Source organism: Lethenteron reissneri, chromosome 57, assembly GCF_015708825.2.
Source record: "Lethenteron reissneri isolate LAM-NWPU_2019-01 chromosome 57, ASM1570882v1, whole genome shotgun sequence".
Lineage (NCBI taxonomy): Eukaryota > Metazoa > Chordata > Hyperoartia > Petromyzontiformes > Petromyzontidae > Lethenteron > Lethenteron reissneri.
In genome coordinates, this window is record NC_083835.1 from 9,097,503 (window position 1) to 9,122,890 (window position 25,388).

The 25,388-nt window shown below is 56.6% G+C and overlaps 1 protein-coding gene across 1 annotated transcript in view; it reads right to left on the bottom strand.

Annotated features, from left to right (window-relative positions):
* LOC133357233 (phosphatidylinositol 3,4,5-trisphosphate 5-phosphatase 2-like) overlaps positions 1 to 25,388 on the bottom strand; it is an 80,197-nt gene that overhangs the window by 47,441 nt on the left and 7,368 nt on the right. The window contains 6 exon segments of the mRNA XM_061575062.1: positions 2,288 to 2,402; positions 8,874 to 9,026; positions 9,679 to 9,860; positions 10,068 to 10,075; positions 10,368 to 10,518; positions 14,053 to 14,116. Of these exon segments, the coding sequence (XP_061431046.1) occupies positions 2,288 to 2,402; positions 8,874 to 9,026; positions 9,679 to 9,860; positions 10,068 to 10,075; positions 10,368 to 10,518; positions 14,053 to 14,116 (673 nt within the window).

The following is a 25,388-nucleotide window of genomic DNA, read 5'->3' on the forward strand; positions in this document are numbered from 1 at the left end:
GGAGACACGGGGAGACACGGGGAGACACGGAGAGACACGGGGAGACACGGGGAGACACGGGGAGAGACAGGAGCATGGGGAGACACGGGGAGACACGGGGAGACACGGGGAGACACGGGGAGAGACACGGGGAGACACGGGAGACACGGGGAGAGACGGGGAGACACGGGGAGAGACAGGGGCATGGGGAGACACGGGGAGACACGGGGAGACACGGGGGAGACACGGGAGACACGGGGAGAGACAGGGGCATGGGGAGACACGGGGAGACACCGGGAGACACCGGGAGACACGGGGAGACACGGGGAGACACGGGGAGACACGGAGAGACACGGGGAGAGACAGGAGCATGGGGAGACACGGGGAGAACACGGGAGACACGGGGAGAGACGGGGAGACACGGGGAGACACGGGGAGACACGGGGAGACACGGGGAGAGACAGGAGCATGGGGAGACACGGGGAGACACGGGGAGACACGGGGAGACACGGGGAGACACGGGGAGAGACAGGAGCATGGGGAGACACGGGGAGACACGGGGAGACACGGGGAGACACGGGGAGACACGGGGAGAGATGGGGAGACACGGGAGACACAGAGAGACACAGAGAGACACGGGGAGACACGGGAGACACGGGGAGACACAGAGAGACACGGGAGACACGGGGAGACACGGGGAGACAGAGAGACACAGAGAGACACGGGGAGACACGGGGAGACACGGGGAGACACAGAGAGACACAGAGAGACACGGGGAGACACGGTGAGACACGGGGAGACACGGGGAGACACAGAGAGACACGGGGATTCACCGGAGACACGGGGAGACACGGGGAGACACGGGGAGAGATGGTTAGACACGGGGAGAGACAGAGGCATGGGGAGAGACGGGGAGACACGGGGAGACACGGGGAGACACAGAGAGACACGGGGATTCACCGGGAGACACGGGGAGACACGGGGAGACACGGGGAGAGATGGGGAACACGGGAGAGACAGAGGCATGGGGAGAGACGGGGAGACACGGGGAGACAACGGGGAGACACGGGGAGACACGGGGAGACACGGGGAGAGATGGGGAGACACGGGGAGAGACAGAGGCATGGGGAGAGACGGGGAGACACTGGGAAGACACGGGGAGACAACGGGGAGACACGGGGAGACACAGAGAGACACGGGGAGACACGGGGAGACACGGGGAGACACGGGGAGACACGGGGAGACACAGAGAGACACGGGGAGACACGGGGAGACACGGGGAGACACAGAGAGACACAGAGAGACACGGGGAGACACGGGGAGACACGGGGAGACACAGAGAGACACGGGGAGACACAGAGAGACCACGGGGAGACACGGGGAGACACGGGGAGACACAGAGAGACACGGGGAGACACGGGGAGACACGGGAGACACAGAGAGACACGGGGAGACACGGGGAGACACGGGGAGACACAGAGAGACACAGAGAGACACGGGGAGACACGGGGAGACAGGGGGAGACACAGAGAGACACGGGGATTCACCGGGAGACACCGGGAGACACGGGGAGACACGGGGAGACACGGGAAGACACGGGGAGACACGGGGAGAGATGGGGAGACACGGGGAGAGACAGAGGCATGGGGAGAGACGGGGAGAGATGGGGAGACACGGGGAGACACAGAGGCATGGGGAGAGACGAGGAGAGCCGGGAGACACGGGGACATGCGTGAGACACGCGGCGTGGACGTGAGGATACAAGGACAAGAGAGCACGCAGGGCTGGTGCGTCTGTACCGCGCGTGCATGTATGTGCGTACGTGTTTGTACATGCGTGTATGTGTGTGTACGTGCGTGCGTGTACGTGCGTGCACGTGCGTGCACGTGCGTGTACGTGAGTGTACGTGCGTGCGTACGTGTGTATGTGCGTGCGTGTGTGTGTGTACGTGCATGTGTACGTGTGTACGTGTGTGTGTGTGTACGTGTGTACGTATGTGTACGTGTGTGTGTGTGTGCGTGTGTACGTGTGTAAGTGTGTGTGTGTGTGTACGTGCGTGTACGTGTGTGTGTGTGTGCGTGTGTACGTGTGTGTGTAAGTGTGTGTGTGTGTACGTGTGTAAGTGTGTGTGTGTGTACGTGCGTGTACGTGTGTGTGTAAGTGTGTGTGTAAGTGTGTACGTGTGTGTGTAAGTGTGTGTGTGTGTACGTGTGTAAGTGTGTGTGTGTACGTGTGTAAGTGTGTGTGTGTGTGTACGTGTGTAAGTGTGTGTGTGTGTGTACGTGTGTAAGTGTGTGTGCGTGCGTGCCTGTGCACTGGGAGGGGGGCTGCCCCTCTTCGCCGCCCTCCCCAGCGGGGTGCCGGGCGGCGCCTCGAACAGCCGCCCCAGCGCCTCCAGGCCCTGCAGCAGCGAGTTCAGCTCACTGCACACACACACACATCACACACACATCACACACACACATCACACACACACAGACACACACACACACAGACACACAAATATAAAGATCCCCCGTATAGCCTTAACAGACTGTAGGGGCAAGTGCTGTTAGCGAGCACCTATGAAGGTCGGCTTGGCACACGAGGGGGTGGGTGGCCAGCACCACGCCCGACCGCCTTTGTCTCCCCAGTGGCGATGTTTAAACATCGCACCAGGTATTCATTTGAGGCCGAGTCGACCTAGGGGATGCCAAGGACCGGTTCGGATAATCGCCACTGGTGTTTGTGGCCGTGAGCGGGAATCGAACTCGCGTCGCCGGGTTCGTAGCACAGCGTAGCGCTAACGCACACACACACAATCATACACAACCACACACACAATCACACACACACACAACCACACACACGCACAACCACACACACGCACAACCACACACACGAACAACCACACACACACAACCACACACACGAACAACCACACACACGCACAACCACACACACGCACAACCACACACAACCACACACACAAACAATCACACACACACACAACCACACACACGCACAACCATACACAACCACACACACGCACAACCACACACACACAACCATACACAACCACACACACACACAACCACACACACACGCACACACAACCACACATACACACACAACTACCCACACACACACAACGCACACACAACCACACATACACACACAACTACCCACACACACACACAACCACACACACACACACAACCACACACACGCACACACAACCACACACAACCATACGCACAAACAACCACACACGCACACACAAGCATACACACACAACCACACACACAACCACACACACAACCACACACACACAGCCACACACGCACACACACAACCACATACATGGGATCCACACCGTGTAGACACCACCACCACAGCCACGACCACCACCGCCACCACCACCACCATCACCACCACCATCACCACCACCACAGCCACGACCACCACCACCACCGCCATCACCACTGTGCCATCTCTGCCTAGCATCACCACCACCACCATCACCACCATGCCATCTCTGCGTAGCGTCACCAACGTCACCACCGCCACCACCATCACCGCCACCACCACCACCGCCACCACCACCATCACCACCACCATCACCGCCATCACCGCCACCACCACCGCCACCACCGCCACCACCGCCACCACCACCATCACCACCACCACCACCGCCACCACCGCCACCACCTACAACAACGGAGTGATGCCGTTGTTGTTTATCTCTCTGTGTCTATGTGTCTCTGTGTGTCTCTGTGTGTCTGAATGTATCTCTACGTATCTCTATGTGTCTCTATGTATCTCTCTGTGTCTATGTGTCTCTCTGTGTCTCTGTGTGTCTGAATGTATCTCTATGTGTCTCTATGTGTCTCTGTGTGTCTCTGTGTGTCTCTGTGTGTCTCTATGTGTCTCTGTGTGTCTCTGTGTGTCTCTGTCTCTGTGTCTCTGTGTCTCTATGTATCTCTAAGTGTCTCTGTGTATCTCCATGTGTATGGATGTATCTCTATGTGTATGAATGTATCTCTACGTTTCTTTATGTCACGTTGAGTACTGAGTGGTGAGTGTTGAGTGGTGAGTGTTTAGTGGTGAGAGTTGAGTGGTGAGTGTTTAGTGGTGAGTGTTGAGTGGTGAGTGTTTAGTGGTGAGTGTTGAGTGGTGAGTGTTTAGTGGTGAGTTCAGCTGTGAGTGCTGAGCGGTGAGTGTTTAGTGGTGAGTATTGAGTGGTGAGTGTTTAGTGGTCAGTTGAGCGGTGAGTGTTGAGTGGTGAGCAGTGTGTGGTGAGTTGAGCGGTACGTGTTGAGTGGTGAGTTGAGTGGTGAGTGTTGAGTGGTGAGTCTTGCGGAGTGAGTGATGAGTGTTGAGTGGTGAGTCTTGCGGAGTGAGTGTTGAGTGGTGAGTGTTGAGTGGTGAGTGTTGAGTGGTGAGTGTTGCGGAGTGAGTGTTGAGTGGTGAGTGTTGTGGAGTGAGTGTTGAGTGATGAGTGGTGAGTGCTGAGCAATGGGAATTGAGTGACCGCAATAGGAATGCGTGTGTGTGCGCGCGTGTGCGTGTGTGCGTGCACGCGTGTGTGTGCGCGCGTGTGCGTGCGGATGTGTGTGCGCGTGTGCGTGTGTGCGTGTGTGCGTGTGTCGGGGAGCGGTGGTGAAGCGGTTAGCATGCTGCGCTACGAACCCGGCCACCCGAGTTTAATTCCCGCTCATGCTCCACAGCAGCGATCATCCACTGTGCAACACAATTTGTGTTCCTGGGTAGTAAGTGTTATTTCTAAATTGCTTATGCCTCAAAAGTGCATAAAACGGCGATCATTCCACACAAACGTTGCTTTTGTGACCGGGAGTTTACGTGAAGCAATGACACAAATGCTCACCACGTGTTCTCTCACTGCCATATGTTCATTTCAAAATATCACCGTCCTGGTCACAAAAGCAAAGTTTGTGGGGAATAATAATAATCGCCGTTTTCTGTGCTTTTGAGGCATAAGCAATTAGGAAATAACACTTACTACCCAGGGACAAAAAGTGTTTTTGTTCTATAGTTAATTATATTATCTGAACCGGTCATGGGCGCTGCCCTAGGTCGACTCAGCCTCAAACGAGTATCTGGATGCGGTGCGCAGTAAACATCGCCACTGGGGAGACAAAGGCGGCCGGGCGTGGTGCTGGCCACCCACCCCCTCGTGTGCCACAGTGCTGGCCCTCATAGGTGCTCGCTAACAGCACTTGCCCCGCAGTCTGTTTGAGGCTACACGGTCGGGACCTTTGTCTTTGTGGGGGAGGGTGTCACACAGGAAGTCGCGTGCTGATCCTGCAGCAGCAGCAGCTGCTGCTGCTACTGCCGGACAGAGTGCAGCTGTGTGCTGTGAACAACATCCCAGCCACGACGCACACACACACACACGCCCCACTGTGTGTGTGCGCGTGCGCCTTTGCCTGTGCGTCTGTCTGTCTGTCTGGGTGGCGTAGCCCCGCATGCCCAGCCACCGCATGCCCAAGGAGCTTCTGTTTCGCTCGGATAGATGGGGGCTAAACGGGCGCGGCACGGGCTAGAGAAGAGATGGAGTGATGTGGTACAGGAGGACGTGCAGCTGAGTTGACTTGCCGATGACTGGTACCAGCGGTGTCAAGATCGGCCTCTGTGGAGGAGGCTCGTGAAGGACGCTGCTACTGGGCAGTTGGAGGCAGTCGCCCTCCAACAACAACTGAGGGCGGAGGAGCGACGCTCACAACAACGAGCGGAGCGCCGGGTGGATTAAATACACTGAGGTGGTGCATCTGCCGCCCATCTCAGTCAGTCGACCCGTGGCACCACATGGGTCTGTCCGTGACCTCCTGCCAGCGGGCGTTCGACACTTCACGTGGCCTCAGAGTGCACCTGGCCTGGCACAAGCGCCGTGGTGACGTCACCGGCACTTGGTGGTGAAACGCGGCCGTCGATGTTGGGTCTGTCCGTCTCATTTGCTGGCTGATGCGTCTGACCGTGTAAACCAAGCGATGGTTCATGACACCGGCTAAGATCCACTCAGACAAGGCCGTAGCCATCCAGTCAACATTGGGGGGGACCAAATCAACCCAGAAAAAAATCTACATTTGAAAACGGATTTCCTGCCATTTCCTGCCTAAAATATTTTTAAAAATTCCCTAACATATGGGATGGACTTTTGATTTATTTTTTACAATAATGTCTATTAGTGTGTTGTATTAAAGTGCTCCGTAACCACAATCATATAAACAAAAATATATGCATTGATTTATATGAAGACAAGTCCAGATATTGTGGCCAAGGTTTAGCAAATTGTTGTTTTTATTTACATAGCATAGCAATTATTATTACTTATTTTATATTTTTATAGCAATATATTGGGGGGGGGGGACATTTTGAGTATATTTGAATATTGGGTGGGGATGTCCCCCCCCCCAATATCTATTCTAATTACGACCTTGCACTCAGCTCTGTAGTTATTTCTTGTAGGAGCAGCCTGGCCACAAATGATGGCTCAACAAAGTGGATCATCGTCGTGTGTAAATTTACAGCGGCAGGCAAATGCCTCTAAACGCGTGGCGGTGGTGGCGGTGGTGGTGGTGGTGGTGGTGGTGGCGGTGGTGGTGACAGTGGTGGTGGATGCGGTGGTGGTGGTGGCGGTGGTGGTGGCAGTGGTGGTGGTGGTGGCCGGTGGCGGTGGTGGCGGTGGTGGTGGCGGTGGCGGTGGATGTGAAAGTGGAGGGTGAAACCGGAGGACCCGGAGAAAAATCCACGCGACCACGGGGAGAGAGAGAGAGAGCATGCAGACTACAGCGCTACAGGCGTCAGGGACGGGATCGAACCCACGATCTCCTGTATACCACGCGAGGGAGATAACATCTCCTAGCCACCGTGGCGACCGTGTCTGTCATCATGCGTGTGTGTGTGTGTCATCATGCGTGCGTGTGTGTGTCATCATGCGTGTGTGTGTCATCATCATGCGTGTGTGGTGTGTGTGTGTCATCATGCGTGTGTGTGTCATCATCATGCGTGTGTGTGTGTGTGTCATCATGCGTGTGTGTGTCATCATCATGCGTGTGTGTGTGTCATCATGCGTGTGTGTGTCATCATGCGTGTGTGTGTGTCATCATGCGTGTGTGTCATCATGCGTGTGTGCGTGTGTCTGTCATCATGCATGCGTGTGTGTGTGTCATCATCCGTGCGTGTGTGTGTGTGTTTGTCATCATGCGTGCGTGTGTGTGTCATCATCCGTGCGTGCGTGTGTGTGTCTGTCCTCATGCGTGTGTGTGTCTGTCATCATGCGTGTGTGTGTGTCTGTCATCATGCGTTTGTGTGTGTCATCATGTGTGTGTGTGTCTGTCATCATGTGTGTGTGTCTGTCATCATGCGTGTGTGTGTGTCTGTCATAGGTGCTTGCTAACAGCACTAGCCCCAACAGTCTGTTAGGGCTACACGGGGAATCTTTGTCTTTGTGTGTTGCCGCGTGTGTGCGTGTGTGTGTGTGTGCGTCTGTCACCGTGCGTGCGTGTGTGCGTCTGTCACCGTGTGTGTGTGCGTGCGTCTGTCACCGTGCGTGCGTCTGAATAAATCTCATCCATCAGCTCAGTGGGGGGCCGGGGGGGGGGCATCTCTTAACCCCACGGTCAAAACTTTCGCTGAGTAATTTATTTCTCTACGGCGGAACGCGGGGAGGCGAAAACTCACGTGTGGCGGAGGTCTCTCTCACCGTGAACCATCCCCACCGATACAATTAGCCCACCGCCACCACCGGCACCACCACAATCGCCACCGCAACCACCGGCACCACCACAGCCACCACAACCACCACCACCCACCACAACCACCACCACGACGCTACGACAGGGCATCGCACGGCCCAGCGAGTGTACGCCACAGTGGCTAGGAGATGTTGACTACCTCGCCTGGTGTGCAGGAGGTCGTGGGTTCCATCCCGACCCTGCTGCTGCTGCTGATGCCATCACTGCTGCTGCTGCTGCAGCCACTGCTGATGTCATCACTGCTACTGCTGCTGCTACTGCTGATGCCATCACTGCTACTGCTGATGCTACTGCTGATGCCATCACTGCCGCTGCTGCTGCTACTGCTGATGCCATCACTGCTACTGCTGCCGCTGCTGATGCCATCACTGCTACTGCTGCCGCTGCTGATGCCATCACTGCTGCTGCTGATGCCATCACTGCTACCCGCTGCTGCTGCTACTGCTGATGCCATCACTGCTGCTGCTGCTGCTACTGCTGATGCCATCACTGCTACTGCTGTTGATGCTACTGCTGCTGCAGCCGCTGCTGCCATCACTGCTGCTGCTGATGCCATCACTGCTACTGCTACTGATGCTACTGCTGCCATCACTGCTGCTGCTGATGACATCACTGCTGCTGCTGCTGCTGCTACTGCTGATGCGGTCCATCCATCTGGCTGTCATCTGCTGTGCTCCACGCAACTGTGAACGTTCAATGCATGTCGATAAAGACAAAGATCCCCCAGATAGTCTCGGGCAGACTGTTGGGGCAAGTGCTGTTAGAGAACATCAGTGACGAAGGCCGGCAGGGCACACGAGGGGGTGGGTGACCAGCACCACGACCCGGCCGCCTTTGTCTCCCCAGTGGCGATGTTTACTACACACCGCACCAGATACTCATTGAAGGCTGAGTCGACCTAGGGCAGGCCTAATACTGGTTCAGATAATCGTCACTGCTGTTGACCCACTCACCCACTCACCCACCCACACACTCACCCACACACTCACACGCTCACCCACACACCCACCCACCCACTCACCCACCCACCAACCCGCACACTCACCCCGCACACTCACCCGCACACTCACCCACTAACCCACACACCCACTCACCCACTCACCATCACCCCCCCCCCCCACCCGCCCACCCACCCACCTGTGCAGGCGTCTGGAGGCGTTGAGGAAGAGCGCAGTGAGGTGGGGGAGGCCCCCCCCTGGCCCCCCCGCTGGGCCCCGCGCCACCTCCGTGTCCCCCGGCACGCCCTGGCACAGGTAGTCACCCACCAGTGCCGCCAGCTCGCTACCCACGCTGCAACAACAACAACCATCAACAACCATCAACAACAACAACCACCACAACCACAACAACCACCACACCCTGGCACAGGTAGTCACCCACCAGCCCCGCCAGCTCGCTACCCACGCTGCAACAACCACAACAACCATCAACAACCATCAACAACAACCACAACAACCACAACAACCACAACAACCATCAACAACAACCACAACAACCATCACCACAACCATCACGCCCTGGCACAGGTAGTCACCCACCAGCGCCGCCAGGTCACTACCCACGCTGCAACAACCACCACCACAACACCACAACCATCAACACCACCACCACAACCACACAACCACAACTATCACAACCACCACAACCATCACCCACCACCACAACCATCAACACCACAACCACAACCACCATCACCACCACCACCATCAACACCACCACCACAATCATCAACACCACCACACAACCACCACAACCATCACCACCACAACCATGAACACCACCACCACCACAATAACCGCAACCATCAACCCCACCACACCACACAACCACAACCACCACAATCATCGCCCACCATCACCACCACAACAACCATCAACACCACAACCTCCACCACCACCACCCAATGTCCCCCATGTGCCCTCCCCTCCCCCCGTGCCCCCACCTGGCGGCCCCGGCCTCCTGCCATCGCTGCTGCAGCAGCAGCAGGGAGGAAGCCCCCCCACAGCGAGACGCCTCCGCAGTGGGGGGCCCAGTGGGGGGCCCAGTGGGGGGCCCCGCGGGGGGCCCAGTGGGGGGCCCTGCCGGAAACACGGCCCTGGGGGGCAGGGGGGGCCGCTCCTCCTCCACGTCTACACACACAGACACACAGACACACAGGTACACACACACACACAGACACACACACACACACAGACACACACACAGACACACACACAGACACACACACACAAAGACACACACACACAGACACACACACAGATACACACACAGACACACACACAGACACACATAGACACACACACACACAAAGACACACACACACGTGTTTGCATTATAATCTTCACCATCATCACATACATCACCATCTCACTCTCGTCCCCCCCCCGTGCCCCCCCCGCCCCCCCCCCGCCCCCCGTGCCCCCCCCCGCCCCCCCCCCGCCCCCCCGTGCCCCCCCCCCGCCCCCCCCCCGCCGCCCCCCCGTGCCCCCCCCGTGCCCCCCCCCGTGCCCCCCCCCGCGCCCCCCCCGTGCCCCCCCCCCACCCCCCCCCGCGCCCCTCCCGCGCCCCCCCCGCGCCCCCCCCGCGCCCCCCCCGCGCCCCCCCCCGCGCCCCCCCCGCGCCCCCCCCCACCTGAGTATTCTCGCTCCTCGGGGCTCTCGGCGGGCCCCTCGCGCTCCACGGGGTAGAGCAGCGGGCACACGAGGCCCTGGCTGGGCTGCTGGTAGGTGGTCACCAGCTCCGTGAGGCTCGCAAAGCGGATCGTCTGCACGCCCTGCGACGTCTACGACATCGACGGCATCCACCACAGCATCAACATCAACTACAGCAACATCAACAACAGCATCAACAACTACAACAACAACTACAACAACATAAACAACATCAACATCAACTACAACATCATCCACCACAGCTTCAACATCAACTACAGCAACATCAACATCAACTACATCAACATCAACTACATCAACTACAACATCATCCACCACAGCATCAACATCAACTACAGCAACATCAACATCAACAACATCACTACATCAACATCAACTACATCAACTACAACATCATCCACCACAGCATCAACATCAACTACAGCAACATCACATCAACAACAACATCAACATCAACTACAGCAACATCAACATCAACAACATCAACTACATCAACATCAACTACATCAACTACAACATCATCCACCACAGCATCAACATCACTACAGCAACATTAACAACAACTACAACAACATCAACAACAGCAACAACAACATCATCAACATCAACTACATCATCCACCACAGCATCAACATCAACTACAGCAACAGCATCAACAGCATCAACAACATCAACAACAACATTAACAACTACAACATCATCAACAACAAAATCAACTACAGCATCATTAACAACAACATCATCAACATCATCAACAACATCAACTACAACATCATCATCAACATCAACTAAAGCAACATCATCAACAACAACATCAACAACAACATCATCAACAGTGGGGGGTTGAGGTGTGTAGCTGTCTTTAGGGTCAGGGGGTGAGTGGGGGCGATTTGGGGGGGATGAGTGTGGGGGGGGGGTGAGTGAGTGGGGGGTGAGTGAGTGGGGGTGAGTGAGTGGGGGGTGAATGAGTGGATGGGGTGAGTGAGTGGGGGTGAGTGAGTGAGTGAGTGGGGGGTGAGTGGGGGTGAGTGAGTGAGTGGGGGTGAGTGAGTGAGTGGGGGTGAGTGAGTGAGTGAGTGGGGGGTGAGTGAGTGGGGGGTGAGTGAGTGAGTGAGTGGATGGGGTGAGTAAGTGAGTGAGTGGGGGGTGAGTGAGTGAGTGGGGGGTGAGTGAGTGGGGGTAAGTGAGTGAGTGAGTGAGTGAGTGGGGGTGAGTGAGTGAGTGAGTGGGGGGTGAGTGAGTGGGGGGTGAGAGGGGGGGTGAGTGAGTGGGGGGTGAGTGGATGGAGTGAGTGGGGGTGAGTGAGTGGGGTGAGTGAGTGGGGGGGTGAGTGAGTGGGGGGCTGAGTGAGTGGGGGGTGAGTGAGTGGATGGGGTGAGTGAGTGGGGGGTGAGTGAGTGAGTGAGTGGGGGTGAGTGAGTGAGTGAGTGGGGGTGAGTGAGTGGGGGTGAGTGAGTGAGTGGGGGTGAGTGGGGAGTGAGTGGATGAGTGAGTGGATGGGGTGAGTAGGTGGTGAGGGGGGGGTGAGTGAGTGGGGGGGGTGAGTGGGTGGGGGGGGGGTGAGTGAGTGGGGGGTGAGTGGGGGGGGGGCACACAGGAAGTGGAGTGTGACGCTCTCTTCCTGGAATGCGAGGACAATGCGAGGAAAACCCAGAGATCATCTCACTCACCAACACTCACCAACACTCACCATCACTCACCAACACTCACCAACACACACCAATACTACTCACCACTACTACTCACTTACCAACACTCACCAACACTCACCAATACTACTCACCATTACTACTCACTCACCAACACTCACCAACACTTACTCACCAACACTCACCATCACTCACCACTACTACTCACCATCACTCACCAATACTCACCAACACTCACTCACCATCACTCACCAACACTCACCATCACTCACCACTACTACTCACCAACACTCACCAACACTCACCAACACTCACTCACCATCACTCACCATCACTCACCAACACTCACCACTACTCACCAACAACACTCACCAACACTCACTCACCAACACTCACCATCACTCACCATCACTCACTCACCAATACTCACCACTACTCACCAACACTCACCACTACTCACCAATACTCACCAACACTCACTCACCACTACTACTCACCACTACTCACCAATACTCACTCACTCACCAACACTCACCACTACTCACCCACCCACCAACACTCACTCACCAACACTCACTCACTCACCAACACTCACTCATTCACTCACCAACACTCACTCACCACTACTCACTCACCCACCAACACTCACTCACCAACACTCACTCATTCACTCACCAACACTCACCAATACACACTCACCAACACTCACCACTACTCACTCACCAACACTCACTCACCATCACTCACTCATCACTACTCACCAACACTTACCAATACTCACTCACCAATACTCACTCACCAACACATACTCACATACTCACTAATACACTCACATACACACTCACATCCTCATTAACATACACTCACTAATACACACACTCACACCCTGACTAATAGAAACTCACACCACACTCACATCATCACGAATACACAATCACACTCACAAAGATCCCCCGTGTAACCTTAACAGACTGTAGGGGCAAGTGCTGTTAGCGAGCACTTATGAAGGCCGGCACGGCACACGAGGGGGTGGGTGGCCAGCACCACGCCCGGCCGCCTTTGTCTCCCCAGTGGCGATGTTTACTACAGGTACTCTTTTGAGGCTGAGTCGACCTAGGGGAGGCCCAGGACCGGTTCAGATAATCGTCACTGGGTGTTGGTGGCCGTGAGCGGGAATCGAACTCGGGTGGCCGGGTTCGTAGCGCAGCGTGGAGCTATATGGGGGATCTTTAGCTTTGGATTTTGTCTTTCTGGTGGTTGTCATTGTGGTTGTGATTGTGGTGGTCGTTGTGGCCGTGGTGGTGGTGATTGTGGTGGTGATTGTGGTGGTCGTTGTGGCCGTGGTGGTGGTAGTGGTGATTGTGGTGGTGGTTGTGATTGTGCTGGTGGTTGTGGTGGTAGTTGTGATTGTGGTTGTGATGATTGTGGTGGTGATTATGGTGGTGGTTGTTATTGTGGTGGTGGTTGATTGTGGTGGTGGTTGTGGCGGTGGTGGTGATTGTTGATTGTGGTGGTGGTTGTGGCCCTGGTGGTGGTAGTGGTGATTGTGGTGGTGGTTGTGGTTGTGCTGGTGGTTGTGGTGGAAGTTGTGATTGTGGTTGTGATCATTGTGGTGGTGATTGTGGTGGTGATTGTGCTGGTGGTTGTGGTGGTAGTTGTGATTGTGGTTGTGATGATTGTGGTGGTGATTATGGTGGTGGTTGTTATTGTGGTGGTGGTTGATTGTGGTGGTGGTTGTGGCGGTGGTGGTGATTGTTGATTGTGGTGGTGGTTGTGGCCCTGGTGGTGGTAGTGGTGATTGTGGTGGTGGTTGTGGTTGTGCTGGTGGTTGTGGTGGAAGTTGTGATTGTGGTTGTGATCATTGTGGTGGTGATTGTGGTGGTGATTGTGGTGGTGATTGTGGTGGTGATTGTGGTGGTGGTTGTCATTGTGGTGGTGGTTGTGGTGGTGATGGTGGTTGTGGTGGTTGTTGTTGTTGTAGAAACAGGGGATCACCTGCACGGCCAGCGTTCCATCCTCATCTGGCAGGATACGGTAGGTGTGCACGTGGTTCTGGAACCTGGCCAGACACACACACACGCGTGTTACTACACACACACCCGCGTGTTACTACACACACGCGTGTTACTACTGCACACACGTGTTACTACACACACCCCTCCAGACACACAGACAGCCCCCCCCCCCCTCCAGACACACACCCCCTCCAGACAGAGACACACACCCCCCCCACACACACACACCCCCACATAGACACCCCCACAGACGCTCAGGCCAAAAGGAATCCCCCCAAGTTCCACCGAACCCCTCCCCCCCCCAACCCCCCCCCCCCCCCCCCCCGTGAGTGACGCACCGCGACCCCCATCAGCTCACAGCAGCAGCAGCAGGAGCAGCAGCCAGCGGCACTCCCTGCTTCCTGTTCCCACGCGCGTCTCCCCCCCTCCCTCTCCCTCCCTCCCCCCTCCCTCCCTCCCTCCCCCCTCCCTCCCCCTCCCTCCCTCCCTCCCCCCCTCCCTCCCCCCTCCCTCCCCCCCTCCCTCCCCCCTCCCTCCCCCCTCCCTCCCTCCCTCCCTCCCCCCTCCCTCCCCCCTCCCTCCCTCCCTCCCTCCCCCTCCCTCCTCCTCCCCCCTCCCTCCCTCCCTCCCTCCCTCCCTCCCCCCTCCCTCCCTCCCCTCCCCTCCCTCCCCCCTCCCTCCCCTCCATCCCCCCTCCCTCCTCCCTCCCCCCCTCCCCCTCCCCCCTCCCTCCGCCCCCTAACCCCCCATTCCCCCGTCTCTCCCCCCCCTCCCATCACCCCCCCCTCCCTCCAGCAGTGGGTAGAACACGGTCACCCGTGACGTGGCCAATTCGTAACGAGAACAGACCCAGTCTGGCTGTCGCCTGATGAAGCTGGTGCTGATTACTGGCGAAACGTCGAACTCGGGTGGTTAATGTCGTGGCTTGGCTCTCCAGCACACAACCAGTGTGCTGTACTAGTACACTACACTATACACTACACTATACACTACATTACTCTACACTACTATGCACTACACTATACACTACTATACACTACACTACTATACACCATACACTACACTACTATACACTACACTACTATACACTACACTACTATACACTACACTATACACTACTATACACTACATTATACACTACACTATACACTACATTATACACTACACTACTATACACCATACACTACACTACTATACACTGCACTACTATACACTACACTATACACTACACTACTATACACTATACTATACACTACACTATACACTACACTATACACTACTATACACTACACTATATAATACACTATACTATACACTACACTATACACTATACTATACACTACATTATACACTACACCATATACTACACCATATACTACACTACTATACTACACTATACACTACACTATACACTACACTATACACTACACTACTATACACTACACTACTATACACTAAACACTAGTGCTGTACTAGTGACGAATTGTCCACGTTCTGTCTACGCGACAACCCTCACTAGTTGGCTGTGCCGGGTGGTGGCGCGTTTTAACGACACATTTATACACTTATGCGATCTAGCCACGTGTTCAACAGGCCACGTGTAGGAGCCTGCCACGTGTTCAACAGACCACGTGTTCAACAGGCCACGTGTTCAACAGGCCACGTGTTCAACAGGCCACGTGTTCAACAGGCCACGTGTTCAACAGGCCACGTGTTCAACAGGCCACGTGTAGCAGCCTGCCACGTGTTCAACAGACCACGTGGTGGAGCCTGCCACGTGTTCAACAGACCACGTGGTGGAGCCTGCCACGTGTTCAACAGACCACGTGGTGAAGCCTGCCACGTGTTCAACAGGCCACGTGGAGCAGCCTGCCACGTGTTCAACAGGCCACGTGGTGGAGCCTGCCACGTGTTCAACAGGCTACGTGGTGCAGCCTGCCACGTGTTCAACAGGCCACGTGGTGCAGCCTGCCTCCGGCTCGCGATGGGCCCAATGGAGACGAGCTTCCGGCGGTGAACTTGAGGAATGACAAACATTCCGACGATGTCACAAGGAGCCACGTGGTGGGGCGGGGGCAGGGGGCAGGTGGTGGTCTCAGGCCACTCACCCAGTGACTCACTCACGCAGACAAGCCACAGACTCACGCAGAGTCACGCAGAGACCCGTAGACTCACGCAGAGACCCATAGACTCACACAGAGACCCCGTAGACTCACACAGAGACCCATAGACTCACGCAGAGACCCATAGACTCACACAGAGACCCGTAGACTCACACAGACACCCATAGACTCACACAGAGACCCGTAGACTCATGCAGAGACCCATAGACTCACACAGTGGAGACCCATCGACTGACACAGAGACCCATAGACTCATACAGAGAACCGTAGACTCGCACAGAGACCCGTAGACTCACACAGACACCCATAAACTCACACAGACACCCATAGACTCGCACAGAGACCCGTAGACTCACGCAGAGACACATAGACGCATACAGAGACCCGTAGACTCACGCAGAGACCCGTAGACTCATACAGAGACCCGTAGACTCACGCAGAGACCCATAGACTCACACAGAGACCCGTAGAATCACACAGAGACCCAAAGTCTCACACAGAGACCCGTAGACTCATACAGAGACCCGTAGACTCACACAGAGACCCATAGTCTCACACAGAGACCCGTAGACTCATACAGAGACCCGTAGACTCACACAGAGACCCATAGACTCACACAGAGACCCGTAGACACATACAGAGACCCGTAGACTCACGCAGAGACCCATAGACTCACACAGAGACCCATAGACTCATACAGAGACCCATAGACTCACACAGAGACCCATAGACTCACACAGAGACCCATAGACTCACACAGAGACCCATAGACTCACACAGAGACCCGTAGACTCACACAGAGAGCCGTAGACTCACACAGAGACCCGTAGACTCATACAGAGACCCGTAGACTCACACAGAGACCCATAGACTCACACAGAGACCCGTAGACTCATACAGAGACCCGTAGACTCACGCAGAGACCCATAGACTCACACAGAGACCCATAGACTCATACAGAGACCCATAGACTCATACAGAGACCCATAGACTCACACAGAGACCCATAGACTCACAGAGACCCATAGACCCACACAGAGACCCATAGACTCACGCAGAGACCCATAGACTCACACAGAGACCCGTAGAATCACACAGAGACCCAAAGTCTCACACAGAGACCCGTAGACTCATACAGAGACCCGTAGACTCACACAGAGACCCATAGTCTCACACAGAGACCCGTAGACTCATACAGAGACCCGTAGACTCACACAGAGACCCATAGACTCACAAAGAGACCCGTAGACTCATACAGAGACCCGTAGACTCACGCAGAGACCCATAGACTCATACAGAGACCCATAGACTCACACAGAGACCCATAGACTCACAGAGACCCATAGACCCACACAGAGACCCATAGACTCACGCAGAGACCCATAGACTCACACAGAGACCCGTAGAATCACACAGAGACCCAAAGTCTCACACAGAGACCCGTAGACTCATACAGAGACCCGTAGACTCACACAGAGACCCATAGTCTCACACAGAGACCCGTAGACTCATACAGAGACCCGTAGACTCACACAGAGACCCATAGACTCACAAAGAGACCCGTAGACTCATACAGAGACCCGTAGACTCACGCAGAGACCCATAGACTCACACAGAGACCCATAGACTCATACAGAGACCCATAGACTCACACAGAGACCCATAGACTCACACAGAGACCCATAGACTCACACAGAGACCCGTAGACTCACACAGAGAGCCGTAGACTCACACAGAGACCCGTAGACTCACACAGAGACCCATAGTCTCACACAGAGACCCGTAGACTCATACAGAGACCCGTAGACTCACACAGAGACCCATAGACTCACACAGAGACCCGTAGACTCATACAGAGACCCGTAGACTCACGCAGAGACCCATAGACTCACACAGAGACCCATAGACTCATACAGAGACCCATAGACTCATACAGAGACCCATAGACTCACACAGAGACCCATAGACTCACACAGAGACCCGTAGACTCACACAGAGACCCGTAGTCTCACACAGAGACCCGTAGACTCATACAGAGACCCATAGACTCATACAGAGACCCGTAGACTCACGCAGAGACCCATAGACTCACACAGAGACCCATAGACTCACACAGAGACCCGTAGACTCACACAGAGAGCCGTAGACTCACACAGAGACCTGTAGACTCGCACAGAGACCCATAGACTTACACAGAGACCCATAGACTCACACAGAGACCCGTAGACTCACACAGAGACCCATAGACTCACGCAGAGACCCATAGACTCACGCAGAGACCCATAGACTCACACAGAGACCCATAGACTCACACAGAGACCCGTAAACTCACACAGAGACACATAGACTCACACAGAGACCCATTGACACACCCAGAGACCCATAGACTCACGCAGAGACCCGTAGACTCACACAGAGACCCTTAGACTCACCCAGAGACCCATAGACTCACGCAGAGACCCATAGACTCACACAGAGACCCGTAGACTCACACAGAGACCCACAGACTCACGCAGAGACCCACAGACTCATACAGAGAGCCGTAAAGTCTTGGCAGAGGTGGGGATACCCACATTCCCCCCCACCACCACCACGTGCGCCCAACCAATCGACACGTTTAGACTGCTGGGCAGACAGCGCTGGTTGGGCTCAGGGAGACGCAGTGTCCACCTCTGGCGCGGGGGCCGGGTTGGAGGTCACGCGAGGGTTGGAGGTCACGCGAGGGTTGGAGGTCACGCGAGGGTTGGGGTCACGTGAGGGTCGGGGTCACGTGAGGGTTGGGGTCACGTGAGGGTCGGGGTCACGTGAGGGTCGGGGGTCACGTGAGGGTTGGGGTCGGTGCGGGGTGAGCGCGACGCGGTCCACTCGACGCTCGTCGCCCGCTCGTGATCCACGCAGCAGCAGCAGCCGTGGGAGTCGTGCGTGTGTGCGTTGTTGTTGTTCTTGTTGTTGTTATAGCGGGGGGAGCGGCAGTGTAGCGGTTAGCGCGCCACGCCACGAACCCCAGTTCCATTCTAGATGTGAAGCTTTCGTGACTGCAAGGATTCATACTCTTAGGTTTTTTCGGTAAAGTCACGTAGGTAAAAATTTTAAATTAATAACAGTAAAATAACCACCCCAACAAACACCGGTGACAATTATCTCAAACGGTCCTTGGCCTCCTCCCCTAGGTCGACTCGGCCTCAAATGAGCGCCTGGCGCGGTGTGTAGTAAACACCACCACCACTGGGGAGACAAAGGCGGCCGGGCGTGGTGCTGGCCACCCACCCCCTCGTGCGCCGTGCCGGCCTTCGCTAAGAGCACTTGCCCCTCCCGTCTGCTCAAGGCTACACGGGGGATCTTTGCCTGGCGTCAGAGGAATAACAACAAACCGAGCACAACAAAAAGCAGTTCACTCGGAGTGAGTTGGCCAATCCTCGATGACGAATTCAAAGTGCAGCGAAGCTCCCGGTGGCTTCCAGATGTCGGAAGAAAGGAACGTTCCAGACGGACGCAGCAGAAGCATCGCAAGCAGAAGGCGCCGAGCGATGATGATGTGGGCGGCCGTCTTTGTGCCGACGGCGTCGCCACAAAAGCCACCGCCGCCACCACGAGGGTTGCCGGAGTTGGCGTGGCGATGGTTTCATCTTCCTCGCCGACGAGATCGTCATCATCGTCATCATCGTCGTCATCGTCGTCATCGTCGTCAGCAGCAGCAGCGGCGAGGTGCCGTGCGGTTCATTCCCAGGGCAGGGGGCGAATCTCCCCACCGAGGAAACCAGCGGTGACATCCTCCACACGGTGACATCCTCCACACGGTGACATCCTCCACACGGTGACATCCTCCACGTGGTGACGTCCTCCACACGGTGACATCCTCCACACGGTGACATCCTCCACACGGTGACATCCTCCACACAGTGACATCCTCCACGTGGTGACATCCTCCACACGGTGACATCCTCCACACGGTGACATCCTCCACACGGTGACATCCTCCACACGGTGACATCCTCCACGCGGTGACATCCTCCACGTGGTGACATCCTCCACACGGTGACGTCCTCCACGTGGTGACATCCTCCACACGGTGACATCCTCCACGTGGTGACATCCTCCACGTGGTGACATCCTCCATGTGGTGACATCCTCCACACGGTGACATCCTCCACGTGGTGACATCCTCCACACGGTGACATCCTCCACGTGGTGACATCCTCCACATGGTGACGTCCTCCACATGGTGACGTCCTCCACGTGGTGACATCCTCCACGTGGTGACATCCTCCACGTGGTGACATCCTCCACGTGGTGACATCCTCCACGTGGTGACATCCTCCACACGGTGACATCCTCCACGTGGTGACATCCTCCACATGGTGACATCCTCCACATGGTGACGTCCTCCACGTGGTGACATCCTCCACGTGGTGACATCCTCCACGTGGTGACATCCTCCACATGGTGACATCCTCCGCATGGTGACATCCTCCACATGGTGACATCCTCCACGTGGTGACATCCTCCACATGGTGACATCCTCCACATGGTGACATCCTCCACACGGTGACATCCTCCACATGGTGACATCCTCCACACGGTGACATCCTCCACGTGGTGACATCCTCCACATGGTGACGTCCTCCACGTGGTGACATCCTCCACGTGGTGACATCCTCCACGTGGTGACATCCTCCACATGGTGACATCCTCCACACGGTGACATCCTCCACACGGTGACATCCTCCACGTGGTGACATCCTCCACACGGTGACATCCTCCACGTGGTGACATCCTCCACGTGGTGACATCCTCCACATGGTGACGTCCTCCACGTGGTGACATCCTCCACACGGTGACATTCTCCACGTGGTGACATCCTCCACACGGTGACGTCCTCCACGTGGTGACATCCTCCACGTGGTGACATCCTCCACGTGGTGACATCCTCCACACGGTGACATCCTCCACACGGTGACATCCTCCACACGGTGACATCCTCCACGTGGTGACATCCTCCACGTGGTGACATCCTCCACACGGTGACATCCTCCACACGGTGACATCCTCCACGTGGTGACATCCTCCACGCGGTGACATCCTCCACACGGTGACATCCTCCACACGGTGACGTCCTCCACACGGTGACGTCCTCCACACGGTGACATCCTCCACGTGGTGACATCCTCCACACGGTGACATCCTCCACACGGTGACATCCTCCACACGGTGACATCCTCCACACGGTGACATCCTCCACACGGTGACATCCTCCACACGGTGACATCCTCCACACGGTGACATCCTCCACACGGTGACATCCTCCACACGGTGACATCCTCCACACGGTGACATCCTCCACGTGGTGACATCCTCCACACGGTGACATCCTCCACGTGGTGACATCCTCCACACGGTGACATCCTCCACGTGGTGACATCCTCCACACGGTGACATCCTCCACATGGTGACATCCTCCACGTGGTGACATCCTCCACACGGTGACATCCTCCATGTGGTGACATCCTCCACGTGGTGACATCCTCCACATGGTGACATCCTCCACACGGTGACATCCTCCACGTGGTGACATCCTCCATATGGTGACATCCTCCACATGGTGACATCCTCCACATGGTGACATCCTCCACATGGTGACATCCTCCACGTGGTGACATCCTCCACACGGTGACATCCTCCACGTGGTGACATCCTCCACACGGTGACATCCTCCACGTGGTGACATCCTCCACATGGTGACATCCTCCACGTGGTGACATCCTCCACACGGTGACATCCTCCACGTGGTGACATCCTCCACACGGTGACATCCTCCACGCGGTGACATCCTCCACACGGTGAAATCCTCCACGTGGTGACATCCTCCACACGGTGACATCCTCCACGTGGTGACATCCTCCACATGGTGACATCCTCCACGTGGTGACATCCTCCACATGGTGACATCCTCCACAGCGGTGACATCCTCCACACGGTGACATCCTCCACACGGTGACATCTTTCACACGGTGACATCCTCCACACGGTGATATCCTCCACGTGGTGACATACTCCACGTGGTGACATCCTCCACACGGTGACATCCTCCACACGGTGACATCCTCCACGCGGTGACATCCTCCACACGGTGACATCCTCCACACGGTGACATCCTCCACACGGTGACATCCTCCACACGGTGACATCCTCCACGCGGTGACATCCTCCGCGAGGTGACATCCTCCACACGGTGACATCCTCCGCGTGGTGACATCCTCCACACGGTGACATCCTCCAAGCGGTGACATCCTCCACACGGTGACATCCTCCACACGGTGACATCCTCCACACGGTGACATCCTCCACACGGTGACATCCTCCACACGGTGACATCCTCCGCGTGGTGACATCCTCCGCACGGTGACATCCTCCACTCGGTGACATCCTCCACGTGGTGACGTCCTCCACATGGTGACATCCTCCACATGGTGACATCCTCCACGTGGTGACATCCTCCACGTGGTGACATCCTCCACACGGTGACATCCTCCACATGGTGACATCCTCCACGTGGTGACATCCTCCACGCGGTGACATCCTCCACATGGTCACATCCTCCACATGGTGACATCCTCCGCGTGGTGACATCCTCCACATGGTGACATCCTCCACACGGTGACATCCTCCACACGGTGACATCCTCCACGTGGTGTCATCCTCCACACGGTGACATCCTCCACACGGTGACATCCTCCACGCGGTGACATCCTCCACGTGGTGACATCCTCCACGTGGTGACATCCTCCACACGGTGACATCCTCCACACGGTGACGTCCTCCACACGGTGACATCCTCCACACGGTGACATCCTCCACGTGGTGACATCCTCCACGTGGTGACATCCTCCAGGTGGTGACATCCTCCACGTGGTGACATCCTCCACGTGGTGACATCCTCCGCACGGTGACATCCTCCGCGTGGTGACATCCTCCACACGGCGACATCCTCCACGCGGTGACATCCTCCGCGTGGTGACATCCTCCGCACGGTGACATCCTCCACACGGTGACATCCTCCACACGGTGACATCCTCCGCGTGGTGACATCCTCCGCGTGGTGACATCCTCCGCGTGGTGACATCCTCCGCACGGTGACATCCTCCACACGGTGACATCCTCCGCGTGGTGACATCCTCCACACGGTGACATCCTCCGCACGGTGACATCCTCCGCACGGTGACATCCTCCGCACGGTGACATCCTCCACACGGTGACATCCTCCGCGTGGTGACATCCTCCACACGGTGACAACCTCCACACGATGACATCCTCCACACGGTGATATCCTCCACACGGTGACATCCTCCACACGGTGACATCCTCCACACGGTGACATCCTCCACACGGTGACATCCTCCACACGGTGACATCCTCCACACGGTGACATCCTCCGCTTGGTGACATCCTCCACTCGGTGACATCCTCCGCGTGGTGACATCCTCCACTCGGTGACATCCTCCACGTGGTGACATCCTCCACGTGGTGACATCCTCCACACGGTGACATCCTCCGCGTGGTGACATCCTCCACGCGGTGACATTCTCCACGAGGTGACATCCTCCACACGGTGACATCCTCCGCGTGGTGACATCCTCCACACGGTGACATCCTCCGCGTGGTGACATCCTCCGCACGGTGACATCCTCCGCATGGTGACATCCTCCGCGTGGTGACATCCTCCGCACGGTGACATCCTCCACGCGGTGACATCCTCCACGCGGTGACATCCTCCGCACGGTGACATCCTCCGCGTGGTGACATCCTCCGCGTGGTGACATCCTCCACACGGTGACATCCTCCACACGGTGACATCCTCCACACGGTGACATCCTCCGAGTGGTGACATCCTCCGCGTGGTGACATCCTCCACACGGTGACATCCTCCGCACGGTGACATCCTCCTCACGGTGACATCCTCCACACGGTGACATCCTCCGCACGGTGACATCCTCCGCGTGGTGACATCCTCCACATGGTGACATCCTCCGCGTGGTGACATCCTCCGCACGGTGACATCCTCCGCACGGTGACATCCTCCACGCGGTGACATCCTCCGCGCGGTGACATCCTCCGCACGGTGACATCCTCCGCGTGGTGACATCCTCCGCGTGGTGACATCCTCCACGTGGTGACATCCTCCGCACGGTGACATCCTCCGCGTGGTGACATCCTCCACACGGTGACATCCTCCACGCGGTGACATCCTCCACACGGTGACATCCTCCGCGTGGTGACATCCTCCGCGTGGTGACATCCTCCGCATGGTGACATCCTCCGCGTGGTGACATCCTCCACACGGTGACATCCTCCACGCGGTGACATCCTCCACGCGGTGACATCCTCCACACGGTGACATCCTCCACACGGTGACATCCTCCACACGGTGACATCCTCCATGCGGTGACATCCTCCGCGAGGTGACATCCTCCACACGGTGACATCCTCCGCGTGGTGACATCCTCCACACGGTGACATCCTCCACGCGGTGACATCCTCCACACGGTGACATCCTCCAAACGGTGACATCCTCCACACGGTGACATCCTCCGCGTGGTGACATCCTCCGCACGATGACATCCTCCACTCGGTGACATCCTCCACGTGGTGACGTCCTCCACATGGTGACATCCTCCACATGGTGACATCCTCCACGTTGTGACATCCTCCACGTGGTGACATCCTCCACACGGTGACATCCTCCACATGGTGACATCCTCCACGTGGTGACATCCTCCACGCGGTGACATCCTCCACATGGTGACATCCTCCACATGGTGACATCCTCCGTGTGGTGACATCCTCCACATGGTGACATCCTCCACACGGTGACATCCTCCACACGGTGACATCCTCCACGTGGTGACATCCTCCACACGGTGACATCCTCCACACGGTGACATCCTCCACACGGTGACATCCTCCATGTGGTGACATCCTCCACGTGGTGACATCCTCCACACGGTGACATCCTCCACACGGTGACGTCCTCCACACGGTGACATCCTCCACACGGTGACATCCTCCACGTGGTGACATCCTCCACGTGGTGACATCCTCCACGTGGTGACATCCTCCACGTGGTGACATCCTCCACATGGTGACATCCTCCGCACGGTGACATCCTCCGCGTGGTGACATCCTCCGAGTGGTGACA